Below are 12,791 nucleotides of genomic sequence, written 5' to 3'. Positions count from 1 at the left end.
ATAATATATGAATATATGGAGGACTATGGGGGGTGTATTATGCTATTTGGAGGACTGTGGGGTGCATTATAATATATGGAGGACTATGGGGTGCATTATAATATATGGAGGACACATTATACTATATGGAGGACTATGGGGGTTGCATTCTAATATATGGAGGAATATGGTGGTGCATTATAACATATGGAGGACTATGGGGTGCATTATAATATATGGAGGACTATGGGGGTGCATTATACTATTTGGAGGACTATGAGCTGTATTATAATATATGGAATACCATGGTGGGTGCATTATAAGATATGGAGAACTATGAGGGTGCATTATAATATATGGAAGACTATGGGATGCAGTATAATATATGGAGGACTAGGGGTGCATTATAGTATATGGAGGACTATGGGGAGTACTTAATAATATATGGAGGCTTATGGGTGTGAATTTAAGTATATGGATGACTATGGGGGGAGTATTATAATATATGGAGGACTATGGGGGGTGCACTATACTATTTGAAGGACTATGGGGTGCATTTTAATATATGGAGGACTATGGGGAATGCATTATAATATAGAGGACTGTGGGGTGCATTATAATATATGGAGGAATATGGGAGTGCATTATAATATATAGAGGACTATGGGGGGGTGCATTATAATATATGGAGGACTATGGGGGTGCATTATAATATATGGAGGACTATGGGGGGGTGCATTATAATACATGGAGGACTATGGGGGGGTGCATTATAATACATGGAGGACTATGGGGGGGTGCATTATAATACATGGAGGACTATGGGGGGGTGCATTATAATATATAGAGGACTATGGGGGGGTGCATTATACTATTTGAAGGACTCTGGGGTGAGGTGTGAACAGAGCCTAAAAAAAAACCCCTTTAAAGCTTTGTCCCATTAATTTGGGAACCACTTTTCTGCTTGTTTATTCAGGGTTTTGAGCATTTTGGTTTTTTTTTTACCACTTTAGATTTTGAAAAGCCCTAGATGGCGACAAAAGAAAATGTACAAACGAGGTGACGTCCAATCAGAAGGCTGCAAAATACTTCTGAAAAAATATTCTTCAAAAAAAAAATTTAAAGCAGCTTCAGAAAATTAAAAACAATAAAATAAAAAATAAATAAATATTATATTATATATAACATAGTCACTTCTCAGTGTGTAACCGCCTGCAGTGCTCACAGCCGGACACAAGCTTCTTTCCGACTTGTCTCTGCCTCGGGGAGGCGGCCATTTTACTGGAGACTACACTTGTATTCACCCCGCACAGTCCCCAGACTGTGAGGGACAAAGAAAATCCCATTTCTTCTCTCTGGTAATGAAACTGCGCTGAGACGCGTCACTACACACTGCGCAGCGCCATTTTTAAAACGGGCAACATTTAGGACCCACAATGAACATTTTACATTTGGGAATTCTCAGTACAGCGTTAATCCAATCAGAGAAGCCGCCTGTGTTACACTGGGAGGGAGGGAAACGTGCAGGTGTCTCAGTGGAGCAAGTGTCTGCAGTCTGCCCACAGGTAAGATGGCCGCCGGCTGACAGCGGAGACGTCACCTGTGCACAGCGAGGCGGAAGTCATCCTCTGAAGGGGGCGGGGCGCAGCTAGAGGGAAGCGGAGCCGGTAACCGTGAGTGTGAGTGCAGTCCTCAACATGTCCAGGTGTGCGGCCACTGAGGGGGAGGAGCGGGGTGGTGACCGGGGACAGGTCATACCGCTCATGGCCGTCACCTGGGGTCAGGGGCATTTCATACTGCGTCCACTAATACCAGGAAGGGCCCCAGCTGGGAGCCCAGGGTGTACCATATACTACAGGGGGTATTACTGGCAAGGTTATACCATGTCATATACTACAGGGGGACACTACAGACTAGGTTATACCATGTCATATACTACAGGGGGTCACTACAGCCTAGGTTATACCATGTCATATACTACAGGGGGACACTACAGCCTAGGTTATACCACGTCATATGCTGCAGGGTGTATTGGAGCCTAAGTTATACCATGTCATATACTACAGGGGGTGTTAGAGCCCAGGTTATACCATGTAATATACTACAGGGTGTATTGGAACCTAGGTTATACCATGTCATATACCACAGGGGGTATTGTAGCCTAGGTTATACCACGTGATATACTACAGGGGGTATTGGTGCCTAGGTTATACCATGTCATATACTACAGGGGGTATTGGAGCCTAAGCTATACCATGTCATATACTACAGGGGGTATTGGAGCTTAGGTTATACCATGTAATATACTACAGGGGGTATTTGAGCCTCGGCTATACCATGTAATATACTTCAGGGGTATTGGAGCCTAGGCTATACCATGTAATATTCTACAAGGGGTATTGGAGCCTAGGCTATACCAAGTCATATACTACAGGGGGTATTGGCGCCCAGGCTATAGCATGTATTATGGATGTCATATACTGGGGTGCCCATGTGACCCCCTGCTGTTTTTGTCCTGGAGAGGAGCGCTTGTCTCCAGTGTGCATTGTTTAGTTGTCTGTCACTTCTCCACAGCAGAGCTGTGCTATCGCTGGGACCCCACAGTTACTATAACGGGGTCCTGAGCCCCCTGTGTCTTCCCACTGCACGATCACCGAATAAAGAACGTTTAATGGTCACTATCGTTACAAATGTTGCATAAATCAGTAGCACAAGAGAAAATAAGAGACTTTGTGATATATATCAGCGGTCTGCGCCGTTCTCCACTGAGCAGCTCGTATTCCTTTCCTGTGAATAATCCGCTCCCGTCCGTCTTGGTGAACACGAGGCGGGCTCCGGGCTCAGTGAGACAAGGCGGGTCGTGCTGCGGCTCCTAGCTAGAACGCTATAAACAAAGACCTACAAGACAAACAGAACGTATAGGCCAAAGAACAATGAGTCTTTATTAATTAAAGGGAACCTGTCAGCAGAAATTTTGCTCTAAACCTAAAAGTTTCCCCTCTGCAGCTCCTGGGCTGCATTCTAGGAAGGTTCCTATAGTTTTTGTGCCCCCTTTTAGACCAAATTAAATACTTTATAAAGTTGTACATTTTGGTATGCAAATCTTCTAAATTATACACGGGGGCGGGCTGTCTGGTGTCCATTACTGTCCCTCCTGCCGATTTACGCCGTCACCCAATGCTCCATTTCATACCTCAAGATGCCGCCCAGTGCGCCCGTGGTCCCACGCATGCGCCGTGTGACTGTACCGGGACTGTGCACTGTGTGCACAGTGTGACCGCTGGTGGCGTTGCGCAGGCACGAGATTATGGGCGGTGCTGTGATTGTCATCAGCAAGTGCCCGCCCATAATCTCGTGCCCGCCCTTTCCCCTCTGCCTCCAGCGTTCTGTGCATGCCCTGGCCAGATGACCAGATGATCGGTGGTGTCCTGCTCCGCTCCTCCCATCTATTTCCTGCTCCGCTCGTCCCATCTATTTCCTGCTCCGCTCGTCCCATCTATTTCCTGCTCCGCTTGTCCCATCTATTTCCTGCTCCAGGGCAAGATGGGAAAGAGGTGACGTCAGGTCATCTGGCCAGTGCTTGCGCAGAATGCTGGAGGCAGAGGGGAAAGCGCGGGAACGAGATTATGGGCGGGCACCGCCTATAATCTCGTGGCTGCGCAACACGTCACCAGTGGTCACACTGTGCACAGTTCCGGTACAGTCGCACGGCGCATGCGCGGGACCACGGGCGCACTGGGTGGCGTCTTGAGGTATGAAATGGAGCGTTGGGGGACGGCGTAAATCGGCAGGAGGGACAGTAACGGACACCAGACAGCCCACCCCCATGGATAATTTAGAAGATTTGCATAACAAAAGGTACAACTTTATAAGTATTTAATTTGGTCTAAAAGGGGGCACAAAAGCTACAGGAACCTGCTAGAATGCAGCCCAGGAGCTGCAGAGGGGGAAACTTTTAGGTGTAAAGCAAAATTTCTGCTGACAGGTTTCCTTTAAATAATATACATAGTAAAAAAAAACCCATAAGGGAAAGTACACGAGCAAAGCTGAGGATTAGGCTATGTGCGCACGTTGCGTAAAAACATGCAGTTACGCTGCGCTTTGCAGCGCAGCGTAACTGCATGCGTCCTGCGGCCCCTGCACAGTCTATGGAGATTGTGCAGGGGCCGTGCGCACGTGGCGTTTAAGAGCGCAGCGCTTCGGCTACTGCCGAAGCGCTGCGCAAAAAGAAGTGACATGTCACTTCTTTCCTGCGCTTTGCCGGCAGCTCCTGCTCGGTCTATGGCAGGAGCTGCAGGCAGAGCGCATGGAATCGGCGCTCACTACGGACATTTCTGCAGCGATCTAAAGCGCACATGTGCTCTTCAGATCGCTGCAGAAATTTCTGCAGGGCTTGTACGCAACGTGCGCACATAGCCTTACTGCGCTTTATGAAACAAACAAATCATTTTTCTTAAAATTGAGTCTCTGAAAACTGAGAAGTATCTTAGGAGTCTTATATTACTAAGAAGACCAAGTGGCTGTTGTCTAAATTCTATATTGGAGTCACAGCCACACTGCTCAGTGGTGATGAACACTCTCTTCCATGCTGCGACTGTGTGGTGCAAAGAAAGAATAGCCTGTCCTGTGCTGTGTATGGGAGATGACCGCAGATATCATCCACCCACCAGCTCAGTGAAAATACCCAAAGTAACACAGCTGAAACCAGATGTTTACATACACTCTCTATAAAGACACATCTGCATGTTTTTCTCCTTCTCTGACATGAAATCAGAATAAACCTTTCCCGTTTTAGGTCAATTAAGAACCAAAATTATTTATTTTTGCCAAATGCCAGAATAATGAGAGAGAGAATGTTTTAAGGCATTTTTATTACTTTCTGCATATTACATTCTGTAATATATAACAAGATCAGTCTAAAGATTTTCGACTCAATACCTATAGAGCAAGCCGGCTTCAGACCTGCTCGAAACTGTAGTGACCAAGTCTTAGCTTTGACAACTCTCATTGAAGCTGAATTCCAGAAGAACAAGAAAGTTTCAGTGGCGTTTATCGATCTCTCTGCTGCATATGATACTGTGTGGGGGGAAGGACTTTTATATAAATTTCTGAAGGTGATTCCATGTAAGAAAATGATGTACCTCTTGAACAATATGATTGCAAATCGAACTTTTCATCTTATTATGGGCGATTCAACCAGTTGTAAGAAATCTTTAAACAACGGACTGGCCCAGGGATCAGTGCTGGCACCTCTCCTGTTTGCCCTGTACCTAGCTGATATTCCTAAAGCAGTGTCACGGAAATTTGGATATGCCGATGACTGGGCACTTGCTATGGTAAGCAAAACAATGGAGGAAGCAGAGGATGTTCTTACAAAAGATCTTAGTGTAATGGGGAAAGTACTTCCGACAATGGAGATTGAAACCTAACCCATCAAAAACGGAAGTTTGTTGCTTTCATTTACACAATGCAAGTGCCAAGACTGAACTTAAAGTACAATTTGAAGGCCAATCTGTTAAACACAATTTCAATGCTAAGTACTTAGGTGTAACCCTTGATAGAAGTCAACTTTTAAATCCCATCTGAATAACTTGGCGCAGAAACTGAAAGCACGTAATAATATTATTCAGAAACTTTGTGGATCCTCCTGGGGCTCGGCAACATTTGTTTTGAGAACATCTACTCTTGCCCTGGTGTACTCTGCTGCAGAATACTGTGCTCCAGCATGGTTAAATAGCTGTCATGTACACTTAATTGACACTCAGCTGAACAACTCTTTGCGTATAATATCTGGTGCTATTAGACCTACACCTGTTCACTGGTTACCTGTGCTGAGTCATATCGCACCCGCAAATCTAAGAAGACAAAAGCTCCTACTTAAAGAATACACTAAAGTAGGGAATAATGAAAAACTTCCAATACACCAAAATATCAGAGATGTTACAATACAACGATTGAAATCAAGACACCCACCAATCCGAACTGCAATCACCTTGCATGAACAAAACTTCAATTTAGAGGAGAAATGGCTAGAACTTTGGGTCAATGTAGTAGACGGTGATCCCCAAATGTTCCCTAATTTACAAAACCCTCCACCAGGCTTCAATCTACCAAGGAAAACATGGGTTACTCTAAATCGTATCAAAACAAACTTTGGCGTCTGTGCAGATTTTATGTATAAGTGGGGAAAATATGACTCTCCCACCTGTGACTGTGGAGCAGATCGTCAAACTATCCAGCACATTGTTGAGGAGTGCCCCCTGAGATCCTACCATGGTGACAAGAAGGATTTCTATATTGTAAATGATAACGCTATTGCATATATAGAAAATCTTGATATTCAAATTTGATTTTTATCCTTTTGATATTTTTCAATCACTGTCTATTGTCTGGTGTTTATTTTTATATGATGGTAAGATATACGTTCATACGATTAAATAAATACTTTCTGCAAAGTCACAAGTTTACATACATTTCATTAGTGTTTGGTACCATTGCTCTTACACTGTATGACTTGAGTCAAATGTTTTGGATCTCCTTCCACAAGCTTCTCACAAGGATGAACCAGACTTGTGCAAGTCCACAATTCTCTTCCTGAGATCTTGGCTGATTTCTTTTGACTTTTCCATGATGCTACACAAAGAAGCAGTGTGTTTCAGGTCTGCATTAAAATACATCCACAGGTGTGTCTCTAATTAACTCAGATGTTGCCAATAAACCTTTCAGAAGCTTCCAAAGACTTGACCTCATCATACGGGCTGTCCCATATTGTTAAAGGCATAGTACTCTTAGTGTATGTAAACATTTGACTTTGCAGAAAGTAATAAAAATGCCTTAAAACATTCTCTGTCATTATTCTGGCATTTAGCAAATATACCGTATTTTTCGGACCATAAGACGCACTTTTTTTCCCCCAAATGTTGGGGGAAAGTTGGGGGTGCGTCTTATGGTCTGACTATAGGGCTGCGGCCGGGAATGAGGGTGCTGCGGGTCATCGGGGGCACGAGCAGGCTGTAGCAGCGCCTGCTCGTGACCACGTGGGCCCGCTCATTACATATGCACGCCTATCCTCCCACCCATTTCTCAGTGCAGAAGCCGGCGCTGACAGGTGGGCGGGAGGACGAGCGTGGACGCGTGCATAGCAAAGAGCCGGCCGCATGATCACCCCTGGCAATTACAGCCTGGAGTGATCATGTGCGGCTGTATTCACTGCCCCCCGCGCGTCATCATCAGCGCGGGGTACAGTGAATCAGTACACTCACCCGTCCCCGTGTGTGGAGCCGTCTCCCTGCAGCACGCGATGTCTTCCTGTCTGTGCCGGTCAGCTGATCTGTGTTGATCAGCTGATCGGCACAGACAGGAAGACATCGCGTGCTGCAGGGGAACGGCTCCACACACACAGGTCAGCGGCGCAGAGAGGAAGATTATCGGTGCTGGAGGGAGTGAGGAAAAGGTGAGTATAAACGTTTGTTTTTTTTTCTGTGCTATAGGATACAGGCCATATACTAGGATGGTATATGAGCACGATGGGGGCATATAGCAGGATGGGAGTATATGAGCAGGATGGATGGGGGGTATATGAACAGGATGGGGGTATATGAACAGGATGGGGGTATATGAGCAGGATGGATGGGGGGGTATATAAACAGGATGGGGGTATATGAACAGGATGGGAGTATATGAGCAGGCAGGATGGGGGTATATGAACAGGATGGGGGCATATAGCAGAATGGGAGTATATGAGCAGGATGGATGGGGGGTATATGAACAGGATGGGGGTATATGAACAGGATGGGAGTATATGAGCAGGCAGGATGGGGGTATATGAACAGGATGGGGGCATATAGTAGAATGGGAGTATATGAGCAGGATGGATGGGGGGTATATGAACAGGATGGGGGTATATGAACAGGATGGGGGTATATGAGCAGGATGGATGGGGGTATATGAACAGGATGGGGGTATATGAACAGGATGGGAGTATATGAGCAGGCAGGATGGGGGTATATGAACAGGATGGGGGCATATAGCAGAATGGGAGTATATGAGCAGGATGGATGGGGGGTATATGAACAGGATGGGGGTATATGAACAGGATGGGAGTATATGAGCAGGCAGGATGGGGGTATATGAACAGGATGGGGGTATATGAACAGGATGGGAGTATATGAGCAGGATGGATGGGGGAATATGAGCAGGATGGATGGGGGGTATACCAATAGGATGGGGGTATATCAATAGGATCGGGGTATATGAACAGGTTGGGGTATATGAACAGGATGGGGGTTTATAGTAGGATCATATACAAGGCAGGAGGATCATTACCAGGATGGGGTACCTTAGTAGAGAATTTGGGGACATTACCCCATAACAGTGTCAGCAACAGATCCTCGCCCCATATCAGTGTGTCATGACCACATTTTTTGCTTAAAGTTTTATTTTCCCATTTTCCTCCTCTAAAACCAGGGTGCGTCTTATAGTCCGGTGCGTCTTATAGTCCGAAAAATACGGTAAATAATATTGGTTCCTAATTGACCTAAAACGGGAAAGGTTTATTCTGATCTGATGTCAGATAATGAGAAAAACATGCAGATGTGTCTTTTTAAATAATGTATGTAAACTTGTGGTTTCAACTGTATGTTTTAAATGGAGTGGTGGGGGAGCATCACTGAGTGTTCACACCTAAAATAAAAACTACATTAGCAAACTTTGTATAAATCAATAGTACAGATGATTATAAAAATCACTATATAGTACCTTATCAGAATAGTCTGCATCCTTCCCCACTTATGAGCCACTTCTCCTAATTCCTAAAATTGTCATTCACTGGAGAAAAAATTCCCTTCTATCTTGTGGAGCGCCAGCACAGTGAGGTGTCAGGTTACTTCCCCTATTAGGCCACAATGTATCCGCGGATATATCTGCAGGTAGGTTAGAGCAGTCACTCTCCGGTGACTGAACCCACGCCGTCCCCGTGACTGAAGCTGGAACGCTGCCGGGGCGAAATAAAGTTAATTTCCTCCTGGCCGGGGGGTTCAGTGTGCAGGCGCTGGACAGGTTCCAAACTCTATTAACCTGCAGATTAACCCTCTATCTGCAGGTTAATATCATTTTTGCACATGTTTTCTATAAATTTGCCACTCTTTTTCCAGAGATTTGGGCCTTTTTATTTAGTCTTCATTTTTATGGTCTTTACTAATGGGGTCTGGCCCATAGATTTCCATGGGGCGTGTCTTTAACATGCTCTTTATTACCTTGTGGTCCACACCCGAACCGTATGGTGGATTAAAAAAACCAAAAACCTGATCAGGGGGCAGCAGTAATAAAATAAGAGCAAAAATGCTGTCCACATTTGGCCTGGTGACAGGTCCTCTTTAAGTGTAACAGTACCAACTGTAAACCCCGTACACAGACCCAGTGGCTGCACTAAATGACTGCCCATTGGTAACCAGATAGCACTTGGTCGTTTAATAGCGTGTTTATACAGGGAGAGCTCGGTAGACGATGCGCAGATCTATAATAGATCGCTCCGCACACATAGGATGCTATTGCTCTTGGCAGCACAAGTCCTGTTTACACTAGACCAGACCTGGGCAAGGGGCGGCCCGCGGGCCACATCCGGCCCGCCTACTCTCTGTGACTGGCCCGCCTGGTTCAGGGCGTCCTTGCTGGCCGGTCAGTGATGAGGGCAATCTGACCTGTTGTCCGGAGCACCAGGCTCCGGGAGGCCCATGGTCAGATTGCCCTCATCACACGCTGCGTGCCGGGCAGGGAACAGAGGACAGATTCTGCAACGCCGCACAGTGTAGGCAGCGGAACGCAGGAATCTCTCCTCTGTTCCCTGCCCGACACTTTTCTCTGTGACACACACGCGCGCCCTGATATCGTCAGTACGGCGCACGTGGGTCATTTGAAAAGTTCCCGCCCGGCAGGAGAAGCTGCAGCAGCCGGGGCCCGTACGGAGAGAAGCAGCGGCAGGGGCCCGTACAAGAGAAGAAGCATGTCACCGGGGCCCGTACAAGAACAGCAGCGGCGCAGCCTAGGCATGTACTGTAAAAGAGAAGCCGCTCAGCGGGGGGCTCGTACGGAGGTGCCTGAGGAGGGGACAATAAGAAGAGAGGTGAGTGGTTACTAGTAACCTGCAGGGACAATGGGGGGCGGGGGGGGGGGAAGGGGGGTAACTGTTGACAAATATTTGGGGTGTAGTGGTGGGGTATATGGGAATGTAGTTTTACAGGTGTGGTATATGGAGGGGTGTAGTGGTGTAGTATATAGTGGTGTAGTTTTATAGGGTTGTAGTGGTGTAGTATAATACAGGTGTATATAGGTGTGTAGTATAATACTACACCCCTATATACACCTGTATTATACTACACCACTACACCCCTATATACACCTGTATTATACTACACCACTACACCCCTATATACACCTGTATTATACTACACCCCTATATACACCTGTATTATACTACACCCCTATATACACCTGAATTATACTACACCACTACACCCCTATATACACCTGTATTATACTACACCCCTATATACACCTGTATTAAACTACACCACTACGACCCTATATACACCTGTATTATACTACACCCCTATATACACCTGTATAATACAGGTGTATATAGGGGTGTAGTATAATACAGGTGTATATAGGGGTGTAGTGGTGTAGTATAATACAGGTGTATATAGGGGTGTAATATAATACAGCTGTAGTGATGTAGTATAATACAGGTGTATATAGTGGTGTAGTATAATACAGGTGTATATAGTGGTGTAGTATAATACAGGTGTATATAGTGGTGTAGTATAGTACAGATGTATATAGGGGTGTAGTGGTGTAGTATAATACAGGTGTATATAGGGGTGTATTGGTGTTGTATAATACAGGTGTATATAGGGGTGTAGTGGTGTAGTATAATACATGTGTATATAGTGATGTAGTGGTGTAGTATAATACAATTGTAGTATGTAGTGGTATAGTATAATACAGGTGTATATAGGGGTGTAGTGGTGTAGTATAATACAGGTGTATATAGGGGTGTAGTATAATACAGGGGAATATAGGGGTGTAGTATAATACAGGTGTAGTATATAGGAGTGTAGTATAATACAGGTGTAGTATATAGGAGTGTAGTATAATACAGGTGTATATGGGGGTGTAGTGGTGTAGTATAATACAAGTGTAGTGTATAGGGGTGTAGTGATGTAGGTTATCACAGGTGTAGTATATAGTGATGTAGTGCTGCAGTTTATTACAGGTGTAGTATATAGTGATGTAGTATATTACAGGTGTATATAGGGGTGTAGTGATGTAGTATATAGTGGTATAGTATATAGAGGTGTAGTTTATTACAGGTGTAGTATATAGGGATGTATATTACAGGTGTAGTATGTGGCGGGTGTAGTGATGTAGTATATGGGGATTGTGTGTGTGTATGTATATATTGTGTGTATATATATATATATATATATATATATATATATATATATATATATATATATTATATACACGCACAGTATATATATGCGTGTTTGTTTGTGTGTGTATTGTGAGGTAGCACGGTCGGCTGCGCAGCAGACGACACGGGATTCAGGCATTAAGTTTCACAGCACACGGTTTAATGTCCAAACAAAAATCCACACCAATATACATGTGCCTCTCCAGCAGAGAACTCAGGGAGTTGTGTTCACTCCCTCACACCCGGCACACCTGCCCTTGTTCCTGTTTCCATTTAACCCTTCCTTCAGCCTGTAGGGAAACAGCATTAACCCTAGAGTGGATTTACTTTCTATCATGGAGTGAGCACAACCGGGGCGAGACATACCGGCCGTCATAGATAACCCCGGTCACAGTCTCACATACCCCCCCCCCTCAGTTCAAGCGTGCGGGGTTGAACTCCCGCCATCAAACACGGGCCGCGGGACAAGGCATCGGCGTTGCCCTGCAACCCACCGGCCCTATGTTCAACCGTAAACCGGAAGTTCTGCAGGAAAAGGAACCACCGGGTAACCCGGGCATTCCGTTCCTTGGCGGACCTCATCCAGACCAGTGGAGAGTGATCCGTCACCAAGCAAAACTGCCGTCCCAGCAGGTAATAGCGTAGGGACTCCAAGGCCCACTTGATCGCCAGGCACTCCTTCTCCACTACGCTATAATTCCGCTCGGGAGGGGTGAGCTTCCTACTTAAGAAGGTGACGGGGTGTTCCTCCCCCTGAACCACCTGAGACAACACTGCCCCCAGGCCGACCTCTGAGGCGTCAGTCTGTACTATGAACTCCTTCCGGAAATCAGGGTGTACGAGAACGGGCTGTCCGCACAGGACCCCCTTCAGGGCCCGGAAGGAGTCCTCGGCCTGCGGAGTCCAGTGCACCATGACGGACTTCTTGCCTTTGAGAAGGTCCGTCAAGGGGGCTGATAGTCCCGCAAAATCCTTTACAAACCTCCTGTAGTACCCCACGATACCCAGGAAGGCCCTAACCTGCTTCGTGGTCAGGGGTCTAGGCCACTTCTGGATCGCCTCAACCTTGTTAATTTGGGGCTTAATCACTCCTTGGCCTATCACGTAGCCCAAGTAGCGGGCTTCCGTGAGTCCCAACGCACATTTCTTGGGATTGGCTGTCAATCCGGCTGTTCGAAGCGCGTCCACCACCGCTTGTACCTGTTCCAAGTGGGTCTGCCAATCGGAGCTGTAAAGAATGATGTCATCAAGGTACGCTGATGCATACGCCTGGTGGGGTTCCAGCACTAAGTCCATCAACCTCTGGAACGTGGCTGGAGCGCCATGTAACCCAAAAGGC

The 12,791-nt window shown here is 46.0% G+C and overlaps 1 protein-coding gene across 4 annotated transcripts in view; it reads left to right on the top strand.

Moving 5' to 3' along the window:
• Positions 1-1,607: 1,607 nt before the first annotated feature.
• The window catches only part of UGGT1 (UDP-glucose glycoprotein glucosyltransferase 1), a 242,824-nt gene continuing 231,640 nt past the window's right edge, over positions 1,608-12,791 (top strand). For 2 of the 4 annotated variants that reach the window (XM_075341047.1, XM_075341043.1), the window contains exon 1: positions 1,631-1,684. In XM_075341047.1, the coding sequence (XP_075197162.1) occupies positions 1,677-1,684 (8 nt within the window). In that variant the 5' untranslated portion in view covers positions 1,631-1,676. Of the gene's footprint in view, positions 1,685-12,791 lie in introns of all 4 variants that reach the window. The other 2 variants (XM_075341044.1, XM_075341046.1) reach the window with 2 other exon arrangements.

Source organism: Anomaloglossus baeobatrachus, chromosome 3 (genome assembly GCF_048569485.1).
Source record: "Anomaloglossus baeobatrachus isolate aAnoBae1 chromosome 3, aAnoBae1.hap1, whole genome shotgun sequence".
Classification (NCBI taxonomy): Eukaryota; Metazoa; Chordata; class Amphibia; order Anura; family Aromobatidae; genus Anomaloglossus; species Anomaloglossus baeobatrachus.
Note: the sequence above shows the minus strand (reverse complement) of the source record. Positions and strands in the feature narration are given on the sequence as shown.